The following is a 21762-nucleotide window of genomic DNA, read 5'->3' on the forward strand; positions in this document are numbered from 1 at the left end:
GTGAGCTTCACTATAGAAATTTCACTAGTATATTGCTACTGCCTTGCTTTGTACCACAGCTACCTCTGCTTTCTTACTATGACTTTATCACTCAAATAGACCAAGAATTTACAGGTGCCAACACTGGCTGAGTAGCTGTTTGATTTAAGCAGTAATAGAGGAAGCATATAGGATAATGTCAAAGAAAATGAGCTATTATTAAAAAAAACATTTATAACAAAGACAAGATTCTCAGAGGTGCTACAGCAGACAGGGTGAGAGACATGAGCAGGACATTGGCCTAAACAGTCTATTAAAATAACCAAGGCATCTTGCCTTGTTCTCTGGAAATCACCTCAAAATTACAGCACTTGCATATTTTGCTACATGTTACCCACTCAGGGCATTAAGTGAATTTCTCTGTGTACAAATTCCATCATATTACTGTTCCTGTGAAATATTTATTTTTGGATCTGGTAGCATTGCTACATGTCCGTAGTTCTCTGATTACTGACTTGCCCTGAGTTGTGGGTTTCATGCCAAGAAAATTCTATTTTCTGTCAGTAAATGACGACTCCGCTGCTGATTGATTTTCATAGGCAGAGAGTATGTGCTGTGTGTATGAGTGAGGATGGGTGCATCAAAAATGTTGTTCCTAAAAGATCAGAAGTAGATAGATGAAGACATCTGGACTGCATGATACTTCTGGCTATCTTTGCTGAACAATTCAACACCTAATAAAACTAAATTACACCGATTCTCCTAGATACATTTTAGTCCTGTATCACATTGAATAAACTATTGATTTTTCAAACAAAATCTTTCTTCATTCTTATTCCAAATTTCATCAAGCCAATCTAACAAAAATCCTTTCTTTGTTCTCACCAAGATAGGATGAATATAGACAAATTTCTAAAGGCAAACCTGTCATTGAGGCCAGGCTATTAGATGGCATGGGCCCTAGAGGGCCAATGCATTTCAGATTTCATTTAAGATCAAGCCACACAATGCAAATGAAGGCCACCCTGATGAAATCAAGGATAGAAGCATAGTCTGTTTGAAGATCATGTTAATATATAAGCTACACTAACATTACTGGGGATGGAATATTTAAATGCAGACACTTTTAACTTTTCTCACATTTCAAAAGGAACCACAGCAATGTGTTTCAGAACAACTTACTGAAAAGAACTGCAAAAAAGACCCCAGGAAACACATTATTGTACAATTACGGGGGCTGATTCTCATCTCAAGCCACTAGTTTAAACTTTCTGTAACCAACTCTAGATTGCAGGACATCAACTGATTTAGGATCAAGTCAAATTTCTTAGTAATGTCTAAGTGTAGAAACTTTCAACTAATGAGACGTGCTAAAATGTACTTCCCAATTCCTGTGATTCACACTGTTGCCTGAAAACAGAAGATGGGAGCTGGAAATAAAAACTTTTACCTACTTTATCAGAAGCTATGTGAAGATGTCTACCCTTTACTATAAGGTGAATGTTACGTTGCATTTGCACAAACAAAACTATTACACAGTATTTGGTGAAAAAAGAGATCATTTTGGATGCTTTTAATAATGCTTCTAAAAGGAATTCTATTTAAACTGTAGATTTTCCTAAAACATGACACCTGTGAATGCAGATGTAGTGATACCAGATCCTAATATATGTACCAGTGACTTGCTTCAGCAGAGCTTGTATATGCACTACACTGCTCTAACTGAAAGCCTCCTTTTGTAGGCTGCTATACTGAATACCAGGTTTCATTTCTTTACAAGTATGCTTATAACGTGTTTCTCACACAGTTTCTTATTTTCAATCAGAAAAAAATATCTTTATTTGACTCAATTTACACACTTAAGTTGTAAGCTTTTTCAAGTAAGGCTATCTTTTAGTGGTTTTGTACATGGAATTCTGGGCATTACAGTAATAGAAGTAAATCACAGTATTCAGAAAGGAAAAATCTTGATAAAAAGAAGGGAAGCTTTGGGATTAAATAGATTGAAAATATCTCTTGACTTACTGCATCAGAGAAAGTGAGGTTTGCAAAAATGAATACCTACGTTAGAAATACTGAGCTTAAGATAAATTATTCAAAAATGTTTTGTGATCAAATCTGCAATGAACTGAAGTTTCATGAAAAATTTCCCTGGGGAGCCTTAAAAAAAACTTTATTAAAGTGAAAAGCATGTGCAACAATACACAAATATGAAGTGGGATGCTATAATCCTGTAACAGAAAGAAAAAGAGAACGTCTGTGTAAACAGTCAAAGAATATCTGGTTCTAGACGAAGTATCCGTGGCTGGTTACGAAAGCTCTGTCTCTGATTCACCTTTTTGATATCTGATTAACACTCATACACTGTACTAGAGTATGAAGTGTTAACAGATGCTTTTCAAGCTATCAGCCAACATCATCATCTTATTTCACTGAGAACAATTAGGGAACTAAAAATGAACACTGATTTGCCGACTGACTCTATTTCAGACCTAAAATTGCCATCTATGTGCACTTTGGGCAACTTTAGTTCACTCCTACTACCCATTTTCCCCTATCCCACTCTTTTTTTTTTTTTTCGCCATGAAGAATTCATGCAGTACTGCTTCACTGTCACCCACTTCACTGAAGTAACTCATGCAAATGTCTCAGGAAGGTGCTTTGCTATATAAAGCTACAGAAAGAATTAGTACATCCATATGAAAGCAAAACTTAATCTGCAGATCAGTTGTTAATTCAACAGCAACAGCTGACATTTATTATTGTTGAGATGTTAACACTACTTAGAAATGGCGTATATCCACAGTTCTCAGCCAAGTTGATGGAAACTGTAGCATTCAACACCTTTGAAAGCCAGGCTCCTGATGCAAATATATGGTTTCAATAGGAAGAAGTTACTTCTTTTCTGAAGTCCCACAGTGATCTTCTGCACAATTTGGCATCTTAATATTTTTACACTTTGGTCTAAATGATTTACGCTTCAGAGTTGTAAGCACTTTTTATTTTAACGTATGTGATTGCTTTCTACAAATTTCAAAGACTTGTTTTGTAACAGACTACTATCTGTTTGGATCAAGCTACAGAGTAGCTGGCCTACTTTTATAGGCTACCACATATTCATCAGAAATAGATGCAGTTTCAAAAGCAATTGGAAATCCATGGAATAATATATCTTTATCCTACCATGAGACATGGAATACGTGCCACACAAGACAAAGCTAATTGGGAACAAAGGGAACTACCTCTTTAAATTCCCACCCAGTAAACCCACTCCCAGGTATTACCCAGCATTTGAGAAACCAACATAAATAAACACAACTAGTTTGGTATGGTATTTCATATGGCAGGCTCATGCGGTATTCCTAGTGTGAATGTCATTGGTATTTTTAAGAGGGACTGCTAAAAGGATGTAATAATTACAGGCACATGTTCCAAAAGTTCACATACAAATAATGTAAATTATGCACAGGAAGATGCTGAAAGCAGTATATTTAAGCCTAACATGCAGCTTTTGGGCCAAATTCAATCTGCCAAGTGCTTCCAGCCAGTCTCATTCCTGTGATAGAGGAGATGGGGAATAGCTGAACTGTAAGTAAATGCGCCCAAGTAGCCAAATGCCTCCTCCTGCCTGCACAGGTTGACATATTTAGGGCATCCGCGGCTGTTGCTATAAATGGCTGAGAGACCAGAGGGTAGCAGGAGCGAGGCCACAAACCCTCAGCCAGCCCAGACAACTGCCAACACTGGCTCGTCCTTCCCAAGGTTCTGAAGTGAGTGAAAAATATTTGAAAAGAGTGGTTCACACCAGTGTCCTGGGTTCAGCTGGGATAGAGTTAATTTTTACAGGAACCTGGGAGGTGGGGGGCATAGCCGGGGCAGCTGACCTGAACTGGCCAAGGAGCTATTCCATACCATGTGACATCATGCTCAGTATATAAAGGGGGAGCGGGCCGGGGGGTGGGCGCTTCTTTGCGGTGGGGGAAGTGGCAGAGCGTCGGGTCCCAGGTGGTGAGCAGTTGCACTGTGCATCACTCTTTTTGTATACTTCTTCATTAGTACCGTTGTTGTTGTTGCAATTTCTTTGTGTTGTTCCAGTAAACTGCCTTTATCTCAACCCTCGAGGTTCCAGGTTTGGTTTTTTTTTCCTCTCCTCCGTCTTCCCCCCATCCCACCGGAGGGGGGCGGGAGGAGTGAGCAAGCGGCCGCGTGGTCCTTTGTTACCGGCGGGGCTGAAACCACGACAACCAGCTTTCAAAGTAGTCCCCTGTCACTACTGAAACTAAGAGGTGGAAAGAGCAAAAAAAAACCATAAGGAGATTTCATGAGGATCATATTGATGAGTATGTTTTATTAACTACAGTATGCCTGTATGTACTGGGTCTGGCTGGGACGGAGTTAATTTTCTTCATAGCAGCTTGGATGGTGCTGTGTTTTAGATTTGTGACCAAAACAATGCTGATAATGCTAGCATTTTAGTCATTGCTGAACAGTGTTTGCACAGCATCAAGATGCTCTCTGTTCCTCACGCTGCTGCCCCCCACAGTGAATACATTGGGAGTGTGCAAGAAGATGGGAGGTGACACAACCAGGCAGATGACTCAAACTAACCAAGGAGATATTACATGTATCATAACGTCATGCTCAGCAATAAAAAGGGAGAGGAGGGGCTTTCAGGAAACTAGCCATCTTTTGCTCAGTAACTGGCTGGTATCAATCTACCCATGGGAGGTGGTGAGTGATTGCCTTTGCATCACTTGTTTTATTTTGTTTCTCTCTTGCACTTCTCTTTTGCTTATTAAACATGTTTTTTATCTCAATCCACAAGTTTTCTTTCTTTTACTTATCCTTTCCCCCTCCCCTGTCCCATCAGGGGAAGTGAGTGAGAGCAGCTGTATGGGTCAGTGAGCAAGCAGGTACTGGGGTAAACCCACAATACTGTGCTATGCTATTATTATATTGTATAGTTTCAATCTTACAAGATGCCTAGAAATGAGGAAGAGGGGTGACAGGTGCTTACACCTGGCATAGGTTGCAGTAGATCTTTTTTCAGTCAGCAAGGAATCTGCCTTAGAATGGTCCCCCACATCTGACTGATGGCTTCCCAGACATCTAGAGTTAATGTGTGACAAAGACTCTGGAACTGGTCAGGGGAAGGTCACAGCCAGAGGAAACTACAACAGAGAAGAAGTGGAAAAAGATGCTATCTCAGATTTTGTATGTACATCAGAAGCTCTTTTTAAATGGCATCTAGATTTAGGTACCTTCTTTTTCTCTTTCTTTCTCTCTCCCTCCTTTTCTACTAGGCTTTAAAACTTCTTCAGAGCACAAGGGAAATAAATCTATTAAATGGGAGAAGGATGCAAAGGAGTGGTCAAGAAAACAACTTCCATTTTAAACATGTGTTTCATTTCACACATCCGTCTTCTTTCTGACCCTATTGATTTCAGTAAGTTAACCCAGCTCACCACACGTCTGGACTACTAATGAACTTCAAACTCTTTTGGAGGGAAAATTCTTCCAGAGTTCTGTGCCTTCATAATTCGATAAATGGCAAATGTCCTGTATGTATACATCCTCAGAAACAGTTCACTCATATATGGGATGGACAGGATCTTGTTTTTATAAGCCTATGCAAGTGAATGGATACCAGCAACATAGGAAGGATTGAGCCATAAAGCTCTTGTGGATTAGCGCTGGTGCCCTCCACACCATTCTAGATCAGTGCAAACTAGCATTAACAACACTGAAGTGTATTAAAGCAGGAGAAGAGAAAGGGGATTTTGAAAGGGAATTGAGACATTAAAGAAGATGTGGAAGTGAGGATGAAGTAACTGAAGATGTCCATTCAAACATGGTGGAACTGTGCTGATTTATAGCAGCTGAGAACCAACCTGTCTTTGCTAAAAGTGGGCAAATTAATGGACTAAACTTTGCATGGCTCTTTCTTTGAATTCAACAATGAACTCGCATCTATGATTCTTGTGCCTTTTTTCTGATCCTACTGAAGCTTCCAGGCATCCAGGCCATTAGCATGAATACTACGAGTAGCTCTGGATCCAGTGTCTCCTTCTGTGTCTACATTCCCATTATTCTTCTATACCGATCCAATTGTGATTGCCTAAAGCAGCCAGAAAAGCTTTTTTACTGCTACACTAGCAACAGTCTAAATCTTTTTCTAACCATAATGCCTGCATAATTTTTTCTCTGATATTTATTAAGCCCCTTGAGACATTATATAGCTTCAGCATACCCCCCTTTCTGACTTCATGCTATTTTCATTCCTTTGTATGAATATTTTTTCTCCTCCTTCTACTGCATTTCTTCCAGAAGTCCTTCCCCTACTTCATTACTACTTCCCACCAGCATCTTTGCAAATCCATCAGCATCCAGAAGCTGACTGCAAATATAAAATGATGGATGGGAGATGAGAAGTGATTTTTTCACCTTCCCATCAAAGAGGTCTCTCCGTTATCTTCAGACTAAATAGTAGCCCAGTGTCTTCATCTATGCCACAAAATGAACTGACCTACTTATAAGGCTGGTGTCCCTCTTCCTGTCCACATACACCTGCCTCCCAAGATGCTGAGAATGAATAAGCAAAGGCCTCTACTGTTTGCAAAGCCGTGGCCTGCTCCACTGTGTTCTGTAAAATGGTATATTAGACATCGGTATATATGGCTCCTAGGCTATACTCTGCAGTATAGTAGCAGAAGTTGAATGCAGGTAACCAGTTCTGTTGCATGCTCCTTCTGTTGCTTTCCTATCAACCCACCTCCTCATTCAATAGAAAACTGATTCCTCTCAAGTCACCACACAGTGGTAGGTAAGAACGTTGCTACCACTATGACTATGACTACAACTACTACTATTAGAAGCAGAATTTCTTAATTCCTGTGCAAGTTTCCCCTCAGATGGGAACACAGGACCCAAATTATTTTCCCCATATTCTTCACTGGAAAAAGATGTATGGAGTCATCTCAAATGCATATAAAAGGAGAAATTTCAAAGCATCTCCTATTGTCATTTCAATTCTATAATTAATAACACTATATGCAGAATGGCCTTCCACACCATTTTCTGGCACTCATACATTCCAAATCAGAAAAAGAATGTCCCCTGATACAAAGTATCTATGTACTGCTATATCATTTCCCATAATTTATGTTGCATTATTGATGTACAGAATGCCGTACTTGAATAATGTAACAGTAAGGCTCTTACAGAAAGCACTAGCACCAGCTTTAACGTGTGTCTATAAAGACAAGAAAAATATATTTCCTAAGTCCATCAGTTTTCAAACAATATATTTTCAAGTTACAGGAATGCTCACCATGAGGAATTTAAAACTGAGGTGAGAAAAGGGGGGGACAACATTTCTTCTAAAATGTTAATGAGATCCTGCCTTATAAAGTGAAAATAATCAACGAATGTGACATATGAACAAACAGTATGAATATTCAGGAAGTTTATGCCGCTGATTCAACATTTTCTAAGAGTGTACAACTTTTGCACTGATCACATAAGCTATTATTTCTCTTTTCATCATAAGTACACTCTACTGTGGTGTCAGTGTGTTGTTGTAACATATGCTTTGAATTGCAAGTATTGTAATTCATCCAGATGGCAGGAAGCTTTGGAATTGTTACTCCTATGGTACAGATGTTTAACAATCTAGCCATATGGCTCCAATAAGGCAGTCTTTTGAAAGATTACAAAAACTGCACTAGCCATGCAGCCTTGTAAATTTGAGTACAGTCCTGAGGTATGGGTGTTCATATTGCTACAATATAAAAGTATACATGGTACTATGAAGTTGGCGTGTCTACTGGAATTACAGAATTTATGAAACATTATTTAAAATCCTGAAAAAGAATCAGGTCCCAAATTTGCATAATTTCATCAGGTCAGCTATTACAAAACATTCCTCATTTGTTTCTGAAATTCATTAAAGGTGTCAGACATAGGCTACCTGGAAAGATGGGTAAATAACTACATGAAAATATCATAATGTCCCTAACCTCTGGCCTCAGTGAACTACCACTCCAGGTGACAAATTGAGATTCAACCAGTGAGACCAAGAATTTCTTTAGAAAAAGATTTATCAAAGTCAAGGAGCCCTGATGATCGTTGTGGCAATTGTAATGTGGAAAGCTGAATGTTGAGAAACAGTCTGAGATCAATAATATCTTGGCCAAGAAGGGAAAGAACCATGAAATGGTCAATCTGTAACTCTACTGAATTTTGGCAGGTTTGAATGACAGATAAATGGCAGCAAATAAGATTGTTAAATCACTAATCCTGTCATTATTACATCCTGTCACACTGCATAGATTTATACATTAGAAAAAGAGTGTAAGGTATGAGACTGAAAAAGAAAACTGTTAAAAGCTAAAATATCTCAATTTATGAAGAAAGGTGATTTCCCAACTTTGCATTTCATGGTTGTTTTTTTCTGCCAAAAGGTCATATATAAGTAGATGCTGCTTGCAGTCCCGTCTTCCTTTTCTCATGCTTGGGTCTCTGACCCTTTGTCACCTAGAAGAAACGTCTCTTTTATATAAATCTGTTGTGTAAGAATAAGATTAAAATGGACAGACTGAACAAAGCATTAGTCTCTCAGACAAAAATGTATCCATTTAGCACACAGGGGATCTTTCCACCTGACATATTCTTAAAGGGAAGTATTCAATTACCATCTACTCAAAGGGTAAAAATCATGAAAGAGTCATGTAATATTCCTTTTCTTTTTCTTTCTTTGAGCAGCAAAGTATTCAGAGAAGCTTTATCTACCACAGATACTAATCTAGGCAATATAATTTTAAAACATCCTTACGAAAACCTTGAAGGGCAGTTGAACCCTGTGGTTGTTCAAAAAAAGACTTTTCTGCAGCTTATGCATTTGCTTTGCCAAAAGCTTACCTTAGCATACAAAGTACAGTAAATCATAGTTACCCTGATTTACTACCCAGACTACGCTGTTTGTTTTCAGGGACAGCTCAGTGAAAAGCTATGTCACGTGTAAGAACATTCAGAGAAGGTGAATCGTTTTGCAAAACTACCAGAATGGTAGCAACCATTTCTAAGACATCAATGGAAAAAAAATGCAGATGTGCATTTGCAGCATTTTTCAGGTGGTATCTTTTGAATACCATTACAACCCAAAAATATTCCAATCCCTTTATAGGCACAAAGACAATTTCATACCCCAAAACTGTTTAGCCTAAGTACTAATGGGCTGGGCAGATGTAAAACTTATCAGTCAACAATTTAAATTATTTGACCTTGTGCCTGAATCCCACATTTTATGGGGCGGTAGCATATATAGATCGCAAAATGGCAAAGACGACACCAGAGAAAGAGTGGCAGAGCAAGAAGCTCTGGGTCAACCTGATTATTTAGAGCTGAGGGTAGATTTTATTAGACCTAATCCATTTAGTAAATCCCAACAGGAGGACAAAGATAAAAACTTATATCTGACATTCCTTTAAAAAATAGTAAATGAGAAGGGAAAAGATCAAAACAGTAGCTGAAAGCCTTCACTCCTGCTTTAAAAGCCAAGAAACAGTCATTAATAGAGATTTAAACTCAGCCTTCTCTAGTCTAAACATGTCACTGTTAATTACAAAGCTATTTAACTTTTGCAAGAAATAAGGACTGCTATTAATGAAAGAAGAACCAATTAGCCTTTAATCTACACACTGTTTTTTAATCAAACTTTCTTTTGATCATCAGACTCACTGCGGGATGCATTCTCTCCTCCCCGTGTTGTAGTGGCTTCCATGATTGCTAATGGAATAGATTTTGAAGGGCTGGCTGAGTGGGGAGAACCTTCTCTGCAGGGCTGGAGCTTCCTTCCCTTCATGTCAGTGGGGCTTAGCGGAAGCACACTCGTTTCCAAACCATGGCACCCTACGACAGCATAGGCAAGTGGAATGATTTTGATGGTGTCTCCTGACCTCTCTCTTGTAGCAGCTGCCATTAAAGGAGAAGGCACTGAACATGTCTAGAGGAATGTGGGACAGGAGTACTAGACTACCTTGTTAGGAAGCAGCAGAAAATACCAGTTTAAAGAAAAGAAAGAAATGGGAAAGGGGAGGTAAGGAAAGAGGCAAAAGAAGGGACGTGCCTCCAGGAATGAAAATGGAATTCACTGCTGACTGCAAAGAATGATGAATGGGAGAATTTGCTTGTTGGCACAGGAACATATTCTGGAAAACCAAAGCAAAACAGAACTAATGGGACCAAAGCTTTATGTGTTAGAAACAAAAGGGATGACATGAAAAGGATCATATTAGCTAAATAATGTTGTGCCTTCAAACTGTTGGTTGCATGGTCAGAGAGTTTCAATGAGATTTTTTTGTCTGGGTTTTTTTTTGTTTGAGGTTTTTTGGTGTGTTGTTCTGTTTGTTGTTTTGGTTTTTTTTTTTTGCTATGTGGCTACTTGTGGTATCAAAACAATAAAACCAAGTATCTATCAATCATGACTGAGAACTTCTTCCTTTACATCATTTCTCTCTCAGCTGCACTTGCTGCTCAGATCTCCCAGGAAGGAGGATACATAAAAAATGTCCCTGAGGCATGCACTTTGCATTTATGACCATGCAGATAATGACCTGACTCTTACATTCTCTCTGTTGTTTACATGTGTGAGTATTATCTGCACTGTGTCAAACATGAAAATCCTGGTCTGATGGGATACTTGCTGCCTGTTCTGCATTAGCAAAACTTGGGTGTGTGCTGTATGCTGTTCTTTCTCCATAATATAAAGACAGCAGCAGAACTCTTGAGTATTAATATTAACAAAAAAGCACTTTAAAATAAATGTTAATATTCCTCAAAGAATCAGAAAGTCTGCAGAGATGTCCTGTTGTTGCACCCAGTATGCCAATTAAAAAATAAAAAATAAAAATATCAATAGATTGCAGAGAGAAAAGTGAAAATAAATATGTTCTGTGCCAGACAGGATTTTGAGTAACAAAATTCAAATTGATAATAAAAGTATGTGGAACAACTGCTAAAATGATATTGACACTTAAGAAATCTAAAGATAAGAACAAACTTAATATAGGAAGGATTTTAGCAAAGACAATAGGTTACATGAAATGTTTTTCAGGACTTGAGTAACAGCACTTCGCACTTCAAAAGGTCAAATTATTACTCTCTCCGTAAAATAAGGCTAATTCTAATGCCTTATCTCAAAGGGCTGGTAATTTTTCACAGTCCAAAGCCCCTTTAAAGTAACCATTTGGCATAAAGGTAATTTAAAATGAGATTAGGGTCCATTCATGTTTTTAAGGTGCTCATATATTACAATATAAGTACAATATAGGTACTCAGATAAAACCACCAACAGAACTAGATAGAAATAGCTTTAAAGCACTGTGTCAAGATATTTAAAGTTAGCTGGATACTTGTATCATGTTCGCATTTAAATTATTCTATGGCATTCTAAACTTGTCAATAAAATTTGGATTCTGATGCTGATCAAAACCTTCTTGTATTTTTCTTGTGTCATAATCCCATTCTAACAAGATATAGACAAGAGATCCCCAGCTCCACTCGCCTTTTGAGCAAAGTGTAGCAAATGTGTTCTGTCTCTGAATACTTAGAAAGCTGCAATACTGAAAACACATGACGTTAACATACAGGACATTTTTAATTAACAATGCTTTTAGGTGTTGCTGAAAGATCCATTTTGCTTTTTGTCCCCCTCGGACTGATCTAACACACTCCAGAGCTTTTTATTTATTTATACAGTGCAATTAGGACAAAGTTCTTCTGGCATTTGCGAAGCTTTAAACAGAGCAAAATTATTGACAGGAACCATGTGAAACACAGTGAGATTTTAACTGTTCTTACTGGAAGTAAGAACTTTCAAAGTTAAGAGGTAGAAACTTTACGCTGCTCCTTAAACTATGTAATAGTTTATTCCTAAGAGTGTTCTCAGCTCCCCCAATTCTTTAACATTAGGTCATACTTGCATAAATTACTCCCCAAAGTAAGGTGTGATTCAAGAAAGCACTCAGGAACTTGATTCACTCCCTCCCCAATGATTTCAGCAAAATTTTACTTATGCATTTCTATATGCATTTACTATAAGCATTTCAAGCACATACCTGAAATGACCTGAAACGTTCTGTATCTGTAATTCTGACTAAAATCAGTGGGTTCCGAAGGTTCTGAGCAGCTCTGAAAATCAGCCTGTCATATTACTACTGCAATACATCTTTAATTTGTCTACAGCTCCTCCAAAAATTACTTTTAACTGTCATATCTGAATCAAAGCTCTGTACATACGTATACAGTAGTCTCCACTTTCGTAATATCCAGGGCAGCACTGAGATCTTCGCCGATACATAGTTCTCAGTCCTCTTCGATACGCTGTTTTATAACTTATTCTAAATTGCAAGACAGAAAGCCATTTGACAATATTGAAAATCCATGTGTACTGTTGGAATTATATTTGTGTTAAATTATAGTAAGGATAGCATTCAATAATTATTTTAAAATGCATGAAAGCTTTTGATATTAAAAGCCACAATAAAAAAAAAATCAATACTTGTTTTGAAACTTGAAATATAACTTGTATTATAAACACAGTACTCATGACAGTCAATCACCGTAGCCCTTCCTGGGACTGCTATCTTAAAACACTTCCCCAATCCTAAAGCAAGGGCAAGGAGCTTCTTCAAGAATAAATGATTCATTTCTGCATATCAGCAAGGTCAGCTATCATCAATGGAATTAACAGAATCTTCTGCGGAGACCACTGTGCCAGCATGCTACACAAGAAATTACCACAATGGAAACTGCTCTCAATACACAAAATGTGAAGTTAACCCCAAGTGATTTCTTTCTACTTGCTAACCCTTCCAATGCCTTGCAAAATGACATTATAGTCCCAGTTCAGTATTTAAAGCATGTTTTCCCCACCACAATATGTAGTACACAAAAATTCAGAGGTGTTAAGCATTCTGTAGCTTTTCTAGACTTATTCATAGCATTAGCAATGATACCACATTAGAAAAGGAATATTTAACAGAAAATATTTAACAGCAAACACTTCAAAGGAGCTTTGTTCATGTTAGTTTATTTGAAATTACCTAAATTGAACAAATCTGTTGTCCCTCATGTTAGATAAATTGCTCAAATTTACTCTGCTGCATTTCAATCTATACAACAGCCCAGAAAGCTCTGCATCTCTGTTCAATTCCGTACATCGTAACCATACATTGTAACATAAGCAAAACCCCACAGACAGACTGGGATGGTGTTGAACAACCTCTTGCTACTGAATGCATGAAAGTTAAGGTACAAATTAGCTTGCTAAAACTCCCTTGAAAGATTGCGAATATTAGTGGATGTTTATTAGGATACTTCTCTCCTTGGAATCAGAACGAATATAACAGTGATATCTTGCAGCCTGCAAAAAATTAACTCTTTGGTATCAGCTTTCATTCAGTGCTAGAAATGGACCCATCCTCATTCTGCCTGGTTTTCAGTACAGATTTGGGTGCAGTATTTCAAATATGGATCCATTTCTAATTATCGCTATCCCTCAAGTGCCTGATTCTTCACAATTTAGGAGCTGCAGGGACTTCCTACCATAAACCTGGACATGCACTGATCACTCGGAAAAGATAGTTGCTTATGTTTGGTCATGTAATAAACACTTCCAATCACATGGCTGGGTGAATGGCAAGGAAGCATGCTCCTGAATGGCCCCATAAGAGACTGACTACCACCAATCTCACTCAAATTTCATGCAAAAATCTCTCTACTTCAATCAATGCCCTAGAATGCCAAACACCCTGGGTATTGTACTAAAATACATCTTTCCATACATATTTATATTACAGTACCACAAAAGTTTGGATAAATAAAAGGTATGTGAGGAGATAAAAAGGCAAAATAAAACTAAAATTTCTGGGGATTAGCTCTTACCTATGTCTAGTGCACTTGAACCAGTTCAGTATGTCAGTACATCTTGTATAATAGATCTGATCAAAAGGATGAGCATAAGATTCCTGTATTGTCACAGCATAGCTAGGAATAGAAAAAGAAAGAGAGTGAAAGGCTGTTTGTTGCAACACAAAAATCTTCAGTTCCCTGTATATGCTATACATCTAGCTCCAGCATGAAAAATAATTAAATCAATAATCTTAGAAACTTTGGGCATTACCAAAAACCAGAAAAGGGTTTTCTTCAACCACAGCTCTTCCTGAAAATTTTGGAAAAGTTTCAAACTTGGGCTCCATAACTAAAATAGGCATAGAGATTTCAGTCTGAGTAATAAACCATTCCCTTCTGGAAAAGAAACAAATGTTACTAAAATTCATGGTTTTTAAAATGTCTCAGTTGCCTTCCTGCCTAGGACTGTTAATTTTTGCTTGTGTTCTGCAATGCTAATAAGAGCTCATATTAACTTAGCACTGCTGCATTTTACCAGCATCATGGGATGCTCACACTTCATTTTATGATGAAGCAGCATCATTACTTTATATATTGGGTGCACCAATCAAATAGGAACATTTGTAAAAGTTGAAGAGTGTTTATTTTTCTGCTGCACAAATTTAATCCTTTTAATTTGTAGCAGAAATAACCTCAGAACTATCTGAAAATTGTAACTTGAGGTAACTGGTATCTAGATTTGGAACACTTTGATGTACGGTTAGAATGGGATTACCTCCCTTCAGACAAATGGATGGATATAAACAAAAACTGAGCAAATTGATTAGAAATCACAGAGCTCCAATGATACTAAGAATTCAGCAATCTCCCTCCCAAAACACTACTTATTCATGCAACAGGTACTATATTTCTTACTATGATTACATTGAAAGTGTCTGGGCCTTTCACATTATATAGGAACACAAATCTCATTGACTTGTTAGTGTCAGTCATTTTAGAACATTGTATTGCCCTATAGTAAGTATGTGCACTGCTTAAGAGACTCATAATCTCAGGTTCTGATCTGGAAACAAGCTCTACTTTATCAGATCTACAATAGCTTTGGAGAATGATACCAAAATCATTCTTGGCAGGGTCAAGACCCAGGAATTAGATCCTCCAAGTCATTCATTATATCGATTGTCTTAATCCTCAAAGTGATTTCCTTCTCATCAGTGGGACTGCTGATGTGATTAAGCCCTGTGAGACTGAACCCATAAGGTAATACCAAAATATTTGCTTGGAGAGTGTGATTGGCTTGAAATCGAAGACTGGACTATTACTGCCCTGCTTATCATGCCCGTCCTAGACAAGCCAAGATTTTACTAGATGTTGCTTTTGCCCTCTACCAGTTTGCTGGATTTGACAAGTAATGTTTTTACTTCCACTAATGCCAAAATGTAAAATATTTACATTGCTCATTATTAATGTAAAACAGTAACACTCACAAATCTTGATTATTATTTTATGATCCCGTTTGTTATCCAGCAATTGCCCTAACAATCTTTTCCCTTTGATTTATTAACATCTAAGTAACAAAGTCATCTTGGTCAGTACAACAAATCAATTTTGGTATTTAATTTTTGTTTCTCCTTGATTGGGTCTCTAGGTTGCTGACTTTCTTCAGACAAAATCAATATTTTATTCCTGTGCTCTGAATGCACTTCACCTCATAACACAGACTGCAAAATCCTATTCCTGTATGGTTTTTGCTTTGCAGTTACATTACCTACAAACAGTTAATTCTCTAATTAAGGCCTCTAAAATCAAAACATAGTGCCATTAAAGTATGATTCCATTTTTGCTCTTGTTAAGGGGTTTATTTTGTTAAAGGGTACAGTAATTCATATTTGTGTGGAACTAAACCACAGAACAGAACTGGAAATTTCAAAAGTTAAACTTAAGAGTACAGGAACTTTAGCCTCTGCAAACAGACCCTGCATGAATGTGAACCCTATCAAAGCTAGTGGGCTTCTATGTACTCAGAACTGTCCTGCACAGATCCACTTTTAGGACTAGGACACTGTAACAATAGAGAGAACAAGAATTACCAAGGCCTTTAATTCTCAGTGCTTTCATGCAGCTACTCTTTGATGCTGACACGGATTTGGCAGATACAGCCACAAAGTTCAGGACATACAGAATAAGCATGCATGTTGCAGCAGGAAGGGCTTAAAACTTAGTCGAAATCTTTAATAGTCTTGCTTGACAACCAGAAAAAAAAAAAGATTGAACAAGACCAGCATTTCTCTAGGTCTCTCCATGATAAATGAAAACACACCTCTGCAGTCCTCTAGCTGAAACTATGGAGGAGCTTTCCAAAGTACTGCTGAGCAGACAGCTAACAGAGGGATATGTGGTCTATAACTCCAGCTTTAGAGCCAATTCTCTGGGATGATCCAATTCCTCAAAGTCACTCAAAAGTACTATTTCTGTCATGCAAATCCATGTTCTTTTGTGAGGCAGGGTGGTATTTAGCAAATTATGGCTCTTATTTTGCCTTTTAAATGTAAAAATCTGAAACGGCTATGAAAAAAAAATTGGCATGTTATACATTACCTTTCCCAATGACTACAGACATTTGGATCATCTGGGTTTAGGGACAGAGCAGTTTTGAGCAGAAAAGACAGAATAAGTCCTTTTAGAATCCACTTGAATAGCATATGCGCCATCATTGCTGTATCTAGGTAAAGAAAAGAAAGTATAGCCATTAAAGACAATTTTGAAGAAAACATCCTTCTAGGCCTTTTCATCCTTGCTTTTGTGCGAATCCAAATACTGTGGAGTTATTTACTAACTGAAATACTTGAAAAAGCAATCAACTAAAGAGTAAATTTTTTAAAAGTGCAAATGCATTCTAAAAGGAATTCATGCATTTAAACCTACTAAAACCAATTAATTTGATGATTAAGCTACCCAATTGATTGACAGCCCCTATGATTCTTCCAAAGAACATTTCTGATACTGATCATTTCTATGGCTGTCTGTCTGTACCAACAAAATAAATAACTGAGGTATTAAAACAATCTATTCTTCCATCAGCCTATAGGCAAATGGAAGAATACCCAAATACCCGCTTTGATTTATTTAAATGGGTTTTACATGTGTCAATATGTAGGCTAGATCTAGAGACATATGCTTATTACATGACTGAAGGAAAATCAATTCACTTTTCAACTCTTAGGTGAGGAATCACTTGGAATGACAGAGGTCAAGGTATTGGGTCACATTATGCAGAACACTAAACATGAAATAAAAATATTTGCACTGAAGTTCAAAATAGATTGTATAAAATTCATTAGGTGTGGTCTCTTCATCATCTTACAGTTCATCTATTAAATGTACTGATTTATACCTACTCATTGCTCACTTGGGGCTTTGAAATCAAAGTCATGGTTTCTAGTGGTTTGCCTAAAGGTCCCCAATGACATCAGAGAAAAATACAAAATATATGGGAAATACAAAGCTGCTTTTAAATGTAACTACTTCAGAGGTGTTAATCTGTTAAACATTAAGTCAGTAAAAATATTTTTAAGTATCCATTTCAGGCATTTACATTGTCACATAATCCACCATTCAAATCAAAAGTCCCATAAATTATTCCTGGCAACAAGATTGCCCTAAAAATAGATTGAATCTTCATATGATCATCTAAAAAACACATGGCTCATTGCCTTACGGTCCAGAACACCAAAAGGGATGTTAAGGGGTTTGCTGTGCATGGCACTGATATACAGCCCAAGATAAAGAAGTCATCACAAAGCAGAATGAACAGCACAGGGATAGCCAGGAAAGTTGATCTGAAATTACCTCCTGATTCAAAGCCTTCTTAGCTAGTTCAAGGACACCCATTGCCTTTAGTGGATTTGAAGTCAAGATCCCAATGGAGTAATAGCTCATCTTTTAAATTATTCCCAGAGCTCTGCTAAACCCACAGATAGGTCTTAAGCCATGTAAGTCATATTAATGTTAATTAACATGCTTTAATGTTAATGTTCCTCATGAAATGGATTTAAGTCTATGAGTGACCATTCTCTACCTGCAGACTGTTTCAAAGTCCCATGGCAACAACACAAAAGCTTACTCTGGAAATTAAGAGGGCTGACAAGACAAGGCCATGAGAGATAGTTCTGTTTATTGAAAAGGCATTCGCTACACTTGTCCTAGACACTACTTTTCTCCATGGAGGAAAAGTGGCTTGAACAGCTGACCTACAAGTGCTCATGGGACAAAAGTTCAACAAACCTAATGTTCAAAAACTGAGAGTTTGTTTGAGAGAAGAATTAACTTTCTTTTAACATAACATGTACTAATAGATGTCAACTACCCAAGTATGAGACTCAACAAAAAGACAGACAGCCCTTTAACAAAAATATCTTCAAAAGATGCCTTTAACGTATTACACTAGCTACCATTCGAATAATACCAAAGTACAGAGGACAAGTTTTTCTGAGCACTGTATAGGTTGCAATCTACCCCCTTTCTTCATTCTCTGCTTCTTTGATACATGGCAAGACTGAACAAACAGGACTAAAGGAAAGCCTGCTTCCAATCATCAGAAATGTTCAAAGCAAGTGCAAGGCAAAAACTGCTTAAGGAAATACAATTCTCAAGAGAGGGGGGTTTTAAATCAAAACCGAGTTCTGTACTCATGTCCTAGTTTCAGCTGGGATAGAGTTAACTGTCTTCCTAGCAGCTGGTACCGTGCTATGTTTTGAGTTCAGTATGTGAAGAATGTTGATAACACACTGATGTTTTCAGTTGTTGCTAAGTAGTGTTTAGACTAAAGTCAAGGATTTTTCAGCTTCTCATGCCCAGCCAGTGAGAAAGCTGGAGGGGCACAAGAAGTTGGCACAGGACACAGCCAGGGCACCTGACCCAAACTGGCCAACAGGGTATTCCATACCATGCGACGTCCCATCTAGTATAGGAACTGGGAAGTGGGGGCGGGGGATCGCCGCTCGGGGACTGGCTGGGTGTTGGTCGGCGGGTGGTGAGCAATTGCCCTGCGCATCATTTGTACATTCCAATCCTTTTATTATTGCTGTTGTCATTTTATTAGTGTTATCATTATCATTAGTAGTTTCTTCTTTTCTGTTCTATTAAACCGTTCTTATCTCAACCAGTGGGTTTTGCTTCTTTTTCCCCAATTCTCTCCCCCATCCCACTGGGTGGGGGGGAGTGAGTGAGCGGCTGCATGGTGCTTAGTTGCTGGCTGGGGGTAAACCACGACAGCTCAGTTTGTTAACTTCTTGAGAACATCAACAGCCTAAATTAGAAGCAGAAAGACAGCCTGACTTCTACCTAAAGAGAGTAAGCTTTTTTGCATTTAACTAAAGCAGCCCTATACTTGAATTCTGTAGTACTCAGAGATCTCCATTTGTTCTTAAGAAAACAATGTATCAGCTTAGGTTTTAAACCAAACAAACACCAAAGAATTATTTATAAGCAGTGTATTTGAAAGAGGTTCAAAATTGTTTTCTAAACCTTTAATGCTAATGCTATTTTATTATCTGTTTATAAATTAACTGCTTTGTGCAATTAATTTTCTAACTTTGTAAGTCAGATCGTATATCAGAAATATCCAACTCTCCAAATACAGCAGAACCTCATTCATCTCAAGTGTCTCTTTTCTAACTGAAATTAAATATTTCACTTTGATCACTGTTAATAGAAAAGACCTCATACCAAAATGGAATGGTTGCTATTACAAGATTCAGAATAAAACTCTAAAAATAGGAGCACATATATTAAAAACCAACATCAAAAAAGAATCCAGTAATAACATCTAATGCAGGGGTTTTTTCAGCTTTTATGGCTCGCCATAATATATACTACATTCCTGCATTGTATTTAATGTTTGGAACATATTCTCCAAGGAGGCAGCATCAGCCTTTCAGGGGTACAATGCCTTTAACTTCATTAAAGATGTAGCCAAACTACATAAACATTTCCAGTGTTTGCCACTGCTACTCTCCCAAGGATAGGCAGCCTTTGGAGCTCAACAAGAAAATAAATGACATATAAGTCCTCTGTGTGAAGGACTCTAACTTTTTGTGTCTCCAGGCCTGATTTTTCTTTTCAGGAATGAAAGAAATCAACTTAGGTACAATTTGGCAAGAAAGAGGGTCTTTCAATCCAAAATACAATCTGGTGATTTTTCACAAGTGTCTCACTCTGTTAATTATAAGTGATTAGGTTACATATCTGTTACTCATTAAGCCATTTTCACATACCTTGCTCCTTTTTTAATAAATTTCAGTATTTCACCTACAGTAGTAATACAGGTCACTGGTTCCATCACAAAAGAAAGGAAACACACTTTCACTGTTAAGCCCCAAATCTTAGCTATAGAAAAACCAGCAGGTGGCAAGTCATTGATTTATTTGTGGATTCACTTTACAAAAATCTTTGTTGAGGAAACTGTGCTGGGGGTTGCAAAGAGACCAGAAGATGCAGATGAACCTTTAAATTGGATGAAGTATATGAGAGTGTGGACAGAAGCAGGTCTGTTACTCAATTTTGCAGTTAGTACAACACAAGCTGAGGATGACAGTACCTCACAAGATGGGAACCTACATGAAGAGAAAATAAGACCCCAAAGAATCCTTGCTGGGTGATGGAAGTATCCTCTAAAACTTTCTCTAGGTGTTGAGAACCTGGTTTTGGTAATACTCTTGTGAAAGAGGACTAGTGTATACTTCAAGTGGCTGGGAATAAAAAGAAAAACAAAACCAAAACCCCAGATTAAATTTCTCCTCTGCTTCCTTGGCTGACAGACTAGAAAATTTAACTAAAAATGACCATTAGCGAATTTCCTGTTCAGGGGCAGAAGTAGTGAAACATTTCATTTTGACATTTCTGTCATAAAATATTTCATAACATGACTTTGACATGAAATTCAAACAGAATTTCCAGTCCATGACAAAGTGCTAAACTGAATGCTTCTCTCTCAATTTGGGATGAAATGACTTCTAAGCCAGGCAAAAAACCCCTAATTTGGTGTCCAGCTGTAATTAGGCAAAACGCTTACAGAAGTTACTTTCACTAGCATGCAGTATTCTTAAATACTTATATACTTTGGAAGGTCATTCCTTTAGATGTCTAAATGTATATGCAGTTGATAAACCTAGCCTGAATTTTTCCCACAAACTTCCATGCAATGTAAAGAGACATGTTAAAAAGTCTTACCTCAAAGTGCTAAAAATTCCTAATGGATCCTGTTTTTACAGATTATCAGCACATGAAGACACACAGCACATTAACAGGACAGCAGAAGAAAGCTCTTTGGAAGTTGCTTGGCCCTGTGAGCAATCAACTAGAAAAACAAAAAACACATTGGGTCAAAGAAAGTGTGTTTGGGGGAGTGGAAACAAATTAAGACAGAAATGAGATAAACCATTCTAAACAATTACATACCACAAGATAATTGTGCTGTATCAGACCAAAGACCACTATCCCGCTTTCAGCCAGTAACAAGTGTCTAGGAAAGAGTCTAAGAAGATGGCTGATAGTAGCACCTCCCTTTTAAACTCTTCCAGCTTCCAGCAATTTGCAACTTTGTGACATCCTCAGCCACCAGTGGTATCCTTGTGTTTAATAATATTTGATGGATTCTATTCCAATAATCTGTCTAATAATTTTTTATCCATTAAAATGTAAATTTCAACCTCCTAAATTTAAATTTTAGTGTCAACAACATCCTGTGATGGTCTCACCTTAGCCACGTACTGTATGAAATACTTCATTTTTCTATCTGCCTCCTCAATTTCATTTGACGCCTCCTTGCTCCTCTGTTAGAAATCAATCATTGACTCTCAGACTTTGTTTCCT

The 21762-nt window shown here is 37.6% G+C and overlaps 1 protein-coding gene across 1 annotated transcript in view; it reads right to left on the reverse strand.

Moving 5' to 3' along the window:
• Positions 1-21232, reverse strand: part of MEGF11 (multiple EGF-like-domains 11) — a 217503-nt gene extending 196271 nt beyond the window's left edge. Inside the window, exons 1-4 of the mRNA XM_010572088.1 lie at positions 21121-21232; positions 16489-16612; positions 13924-14025; positions 12277-12377 (exon numbers count right to left, since the gene is read on the reverse strand). Of these exons, the coding sequence (XP_010570390.1) occupies positions 12277-12377; positions 13924-14025; positions 16489-16604 (319 nt within the window). The 5' untranslated portion in view covers positions 16605-16612; positions 21121-21232. The remainder of the gene's footprint in view (positions 1-12276; positions 12378-13923; positions 14026-16488; positions 16613-21120) is intronic.
• Between the last annotated feature and the right edge of the window lie 530 nt (positions 21233-21762).

Source organism: Haliaeetus leucocephalus, unplaced genomic scaffold (genome assembly GCF_000737465.1).
Source record: "Haliaeetus leucocephalus isolate CR32 unplaced genomic scaffold, Haliaeetus_leucocephalus-4.0 Scaffold339, whole genome shotgun sequence".
In the NCBI taxonomy this organism is placed as follows: Eukaryota; Metazoa; Chordata; class Aves; order Accipitriformes; family Accipitridae; genus Haliaeetus; species Haliaeetus leucocephalus.